At 32.9% G+C, this 7625-nt stretch overlaps 1 protein-coding gene across 1 annotated transcript; it reads left to right on the top strand.

Annotated features, from left to right (window-relative positions):
* Positions 1–2806: 2806 nt before the first annotated feature.
* LOC9321567 lies at positions 2807–5538 on the top strand. The gene is made up of 7 exons (XM_021031047.1): positions 2807–3056; positions 3132–3249; positions 3329–3417; positions 3511–3557; positions 3640–3731; positions 4583–4716; positions 4825–5538. The coding sequence occupies exons 1-7, from the start codon at positions 2982–2984 to the stop codon at positions 5461–5463; spliced, it is 1194 nt and encodes a 397-aa protein (XP_020886706.1). The 5' UTR covers positions 2807–2981; the 3' UTR covers positions 5464–5538.
* Positions 5539–7625: the final 2087 nt, after the last annotated feature.

The raw sequence follows: 7625 nt of genomic DNA, 5'->3' as shown, positions 1-7625 counted from the left end.
ACTTCGGTGGGGAAGGCGGAGTCAAATGGACTTAACCACTTGACTAAAGGCACGTCCCCATTTATTCGTGTTTTAAAAATCCATGATTTCAATATTTGCGAATAACCTTCCATAAATTGAATATATTTTACCAACTCATAAAATAATTAAATAAGTGAATTAAAATCGATCAATGTGGGGTTTTTTTTGGGTTGAAGTCTTAAGTGTAAGCATTGTCGTATGACCAACAAATGAAAAATGAATTGTACGAGCCCGAAAGAAACATGTGTTAGACGATGAGCAAGCCCAATAAAGTCCTAACTAAGTTAAATTGTCCCGTCTGCGAGATGGCATGAGTTAAAAACCCTTTCTGATCATTATTCCATCTCCATTACATAAAAATAAAATTGCTGATAGCTAAATCATTACTGACCTGTCATTTTAAATTGTATATCAAAAGAGTAAAATCTAGCATCTAAAACATTTTCATCGTTTTTAGATATCAAAAAACTAGTTTTCTTTCTCTCTTATGTTAACTTCTTAAAATGAACCATCTTACCTAAATTCTTCTTAATGATTAAGCATCATAATTACATAATCACTTTGCCTTAACCCCACCACTTCCTACAATGTTATATGGAACAGTGAGGACCATCGATGCAATAAAATAAGATACATATAGATTTCAAAATTTGAATACATATATAATTTCGGAAAGTAGGTCAAATTTGCATCTTCAACATATCTTTTAAATAAAATTTAGTGAATAAATATATCAAAGATAACAAGTCCAAAAATATACTAAGATGTGGATTTATATCTAAAATTTTATAATATCTAACCAATTTTGAAGTTATCAATTTTAAAACATAAGATCAGAATATATAGTTTAATAATTTCTACGAGTATCGTTTTGTCACCACCTAGATTCACCGACAAGAATTTGTCTAGAACATTAGATATAGAAAACTGTAATATTTTGATATGGTTTTTACAAAATACGTCTCAAAGTCTAAGAAGATTTACTTTTCATTTTTCAAAATATCATGATTGATATGATACAGACTATCTAACTCCGTGTGATTTGATTTTGATTTTAAGGGGTTAAATAACACAGAGACTTCTCAAAATTTCGGACACTCAAGTATCAAAGTAAAAGTAAATTGCAATAACAAAAAAATTGAATCTGCTAGATAGTCATACAGTATAGTACAGAGAAGGCTAATATTATTTTCTTATAAGCTAAGACTATCATCAACCTACATAGTCGTCTCTTTGATCATTATAACTAAAAAATATAGCTGTCCAAATAAACTTATTTAATTAGTATGTCACATTCACTAACGATTTTCGTGTGCCTTTCACTGCGCAATTTGGAGTTAATACAGAAGAGATCATCAATTCTCTTTTTGACTTTCTTTGTTGGTGTGTGGACATTAGACAGAAAGCATTAGGAAACGAGCACGTGAACGTGAACTCGCATTTTTTTTTGTGTTATCTTTGCTTTTGACATGTGGATTTTACTGGATACTTACTACCACTAACCACGTACGAGCAAGTCGCTGCCGTGAAGACAACGGTCTCTTTTTTTTCAAGAATATTTACTAGAGTTTATGGTTAATATATACGGATTGGTAGAATTAAACCACCTGGCCTATGTTTAAGGAAAATAATACTAATGATCACGTCCACGAATTTACTGATACGATAAACTATGAAAGTTGCACGTTTGAACGAGGATAATGGTTCAAAAAATAAATAAGTATATGAATATCTCACAAACTAATTTTTTAAATGTGGTCTTTTTCTCTGTGAGATCACGAGTGTTTCTGTTCTTTTATTAAACCTCAAAAGTAATTAACTAGTATCTTGCGGAGTTTGGTAAATTGATCTTGTTATTGAAAAGATGTTTTTATTTTTACTGGATGACATCAGACGTGGGTACAACAGTTTGCAACTGAAACCATACATTGCATCTATGATCGAAATGTAACGTACGAGTAAAAAGAATAGTAAAAATTAGTCACATCAACAATTTCAATCATAAAATGTTGGATTTTCAAAAATAAATAGAGGGGATTCTAAGTTTTTCAATTGAAATCTAGTTGACGCCTTCACATTGTTGGAATGTACATAATTAGTGATTATTCAAACTAGCAAGTGTTTTCAAACACAAAGTTAATGACACGCTTTTAACGTTTGTTTATCAAAAAAACGTTTCTTTTCTTTTCTTGCTTCAACGAAAAAATATGTGGAATTTGTTATGTCATTCTTACCGAGTTATAGGGAAAACAAAAGGACTTGGTCGATCAGAAATTCAGAACTCTTGTTACTGCAAAATGCATTTAATTGGCCAACGTCACTGTCGATCGTTTTGGAAGTACTTGAGCTAGGTAATATAGACGTTGACTATATATGAACTAGGTGTTACTAATAAAAACCTTTTATTCTATTTTTATTACAATCTACAAGTTCCATCCCTAATGTTGAATCAAAAAGCAAGAGAACTCTACTTACTCATTAGTACTCTAATAAAAAGAATGATTTAAGTAATAAACAAACATTTGACTAATTAATGAAAACAGAAGCTAAAAAAGTTGATTTTTACACAAGGAGAGACACTTAACGGCGTTAGATGGCGTCACTGGCGGCCACAACGGCTTTAGCTTTTTAAACATTTAACGTCCACAAAACGACATAACAGCGTCATCAACAAGCCAATAACTTCTCTCCAACATAAGTTTTTTGCAGAAGCCGTTTTCAGACACAACACACACACACACACTCTGTTTTTCTCTCCATATATAGAGAGAGAGAGAGATACAAAGTTTTTTTTTTTGCTACAAGAAGAAGCTTGCGGCACAAAAACACAAACACAATCATTGTCCCAGCTTCTTTCTCTCCCAAAAAATCCAATATTTTTTTCCTTCTTCATCACCATCCTCTGTTTCTTCGTTCTTTTAAAACAAAGCAGAGAGATTTTAGAGATCTTCATCAAGAAAATGGGAAAGAAAGACGAGAAAGTCGAAGCTGTTCTTCGTTTGGTCAAGAAACAATCTCCACTCACTTTTAAACAAGTACGTCTAATATTTGCATATGTTTTCATAAACAAAGCTTCGAACTTTTCATGAAAAACAGAACCTTTTTTACAGGAGAAGTTCTGTAACAGAGAGTGTGTTGAGAGATTCTTGAAGGTTAAAGGAGATAATGTGAAAAAAGCTGCGAAACAACTCATTTCATGTCTTTCTTGGAGACAAAGCTTCGATATTGGTATATATGTTTTCCATTTTATTGGTCAAAAAATCAAACACTTTTCTTAAAGCTTTTGTTTTTTTTTTCATATGTTAAGAGCGATTAGGAGCAGAGGAGTTCTCGACGGAGCTTAGCGACGGTGTAGCTTACATCTCCGGTCACGACGGAGAATCAAGACCTGTTATTGTAATTTCTTCATAAATCCATCTTTTTTTTTTCATCTATAATAATATTAACGTTATGAATGAATGATAACAAAAGTGTGGTTGATTTTTACAGATTTTCCGTTTTAAGCATGATTATCAGAAGCTGCGTACCCAAAAACAGTAAGTTTAGTGTTTAAATTACTAATTTTTAAACTGTATTTGATATTCTTCAAAATGTAATTTTTCTTATTTTGATTTGAAGATTTACGCGTTTGGTGGCGTTCACGATTGAGACTGCGATTTCGAGCATGTCCAGAAACGCGGAACAGAGCTTTGTTCTTCTCTTCGATGCAAGTAAGTAATTTCGAAATTACTCTTTAATCCCTAGTAAGCTTCCAAATTTCTATGTACTAATCCGTGATTTTCGTATTTTGGGTTTTGTTTGGTTATTTGGTTTTCTTATTTTGGATTGAGTCTTGTCGTGGACCGGAAACACTCGGACATGTATATGCATTTATTTGATGTCCGATTTGTCTCCCCTTATGTGTCAACGTCAATTCTTTTGTAAATTACCCACTAAAAGCGTCTGCTATTCACCGCTAATTCAACATAGTTTCAGTAATTTTCTTGAAAAGTTTTAAGCAAGTTTTCCTTTTCAATATAAAAGAATTGATAACTCTTGTTCTATTTTAGTTTTTGACAATTTACCTAGCCAAAAATGTAAATTTCCAGATCCGAATTTTATTGTTAACTCCTCCTTATCTACATTTATAGGATTTTTCATACTACAAAATATTTATTTATAACTAAAAAATAATACTTTTTAATTGTAAAAATCTTATCTGATTATAACATATTATTTAATGATTGGCGTACTTTTTTTTTTTTGAAATTAACGTATACCTTAGTTTACAAATACCTATATTTTTACAATGCAAAAGATCAATACCTTAGTTTAGTATCACGCTATTAAAGATTTATGCTTTTTTCTTTCTGCACAAAAAGTTTATTTTTTAAATCCACCTTTTCGAATTTCATTCTTTTGAATAAAAATGAAGTACAATTATTCTCTGAAAAAATACACATCTTTATATTTTTGTTCAAACCTGATTAGACAATTAATTATTAGTCTCACACGACACTTAGCTGTACAAAATCGATTAATATTCTTTTTCCTTTTCTTAATACCATACAAATAAAAACAGGCTTTTTCAGATCATCCTCTGCATTTGTGAATTTGCTTTTGGCGACCCTAAAAATCATCGCAGATAATTACCCATGCCGACTTGACAAAGCCTTTATCATCGACCCTCCCTCTTATTTCTCTTACCTTTGGAAGGTAAAATTTGTATAAACTTTAACTCATTAAATTCGAATTATTAATTCTCTAATCGTGATTAGATATGGATAAGCTCAAAAGTACGTTTTGTTCGTACCAATTTGTCAGGGTGTTCGTCCTTTTGTGGAGCTCTCAACGGTCACGATGATAGTGTCGTCTCTAGACTACGACGAAAGGCTAGATATCAGCCACGTGTCGTCAAATCCTCGATCAGCATCTTTAAGATTAGACGCATCGTCGATTAAATCAACGGCCACGATTGGTTCAGCTTCTTCAAGATTCGCTTTCACCGTCTCTCAAAACTCCTTGAAGCCGTGGTATCTTTCCTTCACCGACACGTCCCCTTATAACCCCGCCGTCTCCTCATCCACCGCCGCTCAAGTTTCTCCTCTCAGCGCACGGTCGCTATATTTCGCGTCTCCGGCGGCGCGTGGTTTCAAAGAAGCGAAACCAGCTGCATGCAGAAAGAGTTTGTTTCCATCTACGCCGTTGCCGGAGAAGACAAAGACGGTTTCGTACCGGAAAACTCCACGTCCTTCGTTCTTTCAGTCGCCGGCGATGCTCTTTCGCAGGGAGAATAATGTCGGTGGAGGAGGCGAGAAGTCGTTTGTACCGTATCTGAAGTTTTACCGGAGACCGTACGATGAGACTGCGTATAGGTCTAAGCTGCGTGGTCCACGTGGATTTGTGTCAGTCGTGTCTTCACACAGGAGATCTCGCCACGTGTCTTTATCTCAACGGTTCTGATTTAAAAGACGAGATTTGGGGAACGAGTATATAATTAGAAGATAATCAATCAATCACATTGATCTGTTCCAAATACTCTTTTTCTAGACTTGCATGTCTATTACGGTGATATTAGGCTATTTAGCCAATGAGTTTCTTTTGTTTTCTTAAGGAAAAAAAAAAAGATTTATGAAATTCGACCAAATTATAGATATGGAGAGAAAATTTCACTAAGCTACTACATTTTAATAGTTATATAAATAAAAATTCCTAAAATGTTGTAGATAATGTATGTTTGAATAATCTGTACCCTTACGTCGTTAGCTTTACATATACTAATTACCAAAAAATTAAGAGACAGACAAAAGCTATTTAGTAGATACCGACGAAATGATTTATGAGATTAAATTCTGCTCCCAAGGATCATTAACTTCATGAAGAATCTCGACTTGAAAAACCAAAAACTAAAAAAATGCACACGTGCAACGTTTGTATGAATTCGAAGTCAAATGTTAGAATTAAGACAGCGTGGTCGTTACGTTTGAAGAATTTATGGAACACTTTTAATAAGTTCCTCTGCGGAAACTGAACCAATATCCAAACTGAACCAATATAAACGAAAATTAAGTTCAATATAACTCTTTAATATTTTTGCGTAGATGCTAAAATGCCTCATAATTTTTTTGAACCACCAAATTTTTAACTGTTGAGGCACCAGACGATAATATGTAGAATTGAACCACCTGACGGTAATATGCAGAAACTTTGACTCTTTTCAGAGCTAATCAGCTTAAAATCTATTTTCTAGTATAAAAACATGTTTAGCTAATTAGCCCTAAAAAATAGTCAAAACTTCTGCATGTTACATGATAAAAGTCTAAAATTTATGTAACATATGAATTTATGAAGTCAATTAAGTAGTAATAAACTTTCTTAATCTCTTCATACGTTTTTATCTAGTTTACAAAATTATATATATAAGAATAAAGAGAGAGAGAGCAAACAATTCATACCAAACAAAAGTTTTATTCACTCTTAAAAAAACTCATCAAACGTTATGGCGAAACCTATCATTCACTTCGTATTTGCTCTTATTGTTTTATCTTGTACGAATATATATACACACCATAGCTTTGAATTCGAGATATCATATCGTTTTTTTTGTGCAACATTACTTAATATTTAAATTTTTGACATGCAGATTTCTTATCGGAATCTGAAGCATTAAGAAGAATACAGCAAGAACCAACACTTTGTCATTGCCCTGGTGACAGAGCACCTGAATGTGATTGTCTTCCACCCATAAATCATCAAGGTCATATTACGTCAACGATTAGTCCTAATGCTGGCAATAAACAGTTAACGGGGTGCGCTACAAAGAATGAATGTATTTAATATGTTAGGTGACATAACAACGGTAAAAATGTGGTAAAATAAATGTATAAATATTTTAAAATATAATAAAATAATAATTATTTTTATTATAACTAGTTTAACTTCTTCAATTATATTTCACTTATTCAATGGAGTGGTGTGTGTTTGAATTATATGCAAAAGAAATTAAAAAAATAAAGGAAAATTAAATAATATGTCTAAATGGTCATAGTGGAAGTGTGGAACCCAGCCGAATTTGACTAAATATGTTGGTATCGATCGGAATAGTTTATAATTTGAATGGTAATAGTTGAATTTGGCTATATTTTTGAAAACAACTTGATTTTTTTTTTTTGTCAACTGGATTTATATTAAAGATATGATTAATTGTTACAACACATACCAACAAGGGCCTAAGCACCACATTAACCACGCCACATCTACATAGAGAGGGCATATACAAAAAGAATATGCTTACAACCTGAACCATAAACACAAAAACTAAACTTCAATAATCAGAGGACGAGATCCTTTCTTCATTAAAAACACCATCGAGCCATGTTGGATGAGACACATCCACATAAGATTGGAGTCTGCAATCATCAGTGACACTCTTAACAATAAGAAAGACTCCTCTGTTTGAGGAATAGTTTTCCAAAATAATTTTCCAAGACTGAAAAGAGCTGAGAACTTGTCCAAGAACCATAGAATGGTATCTAAAGGACGGCCAAGCAGCCGGTCGAGAAATCACATTCACCAAAACCTCCTCATGCAAGGCAAAAACCACTTTTTCTACCCTGTGAAACCTC

Source organism: Arabidopsis lyrata (genome assembly GCF_000004255.2).
Source record: "Arabidopsis lyrata subsp. lyrata unplaced genomic scaffold ARALYscaffold_3, whole genome shotgun sequence".
NCBI classification, from domain to species: Eukaryota; Viridiplantae; Streptophyta; class Magnoliopsida; order Brassicales; family Brassicaceae; genus Arabidopsis; species Arabidopsis lyrata.
The sequence above is the reverse complement of the archived record's forward strand: the minus strand, read 5'-3'. Positions and strand labels throughout refer to the sequence as shown.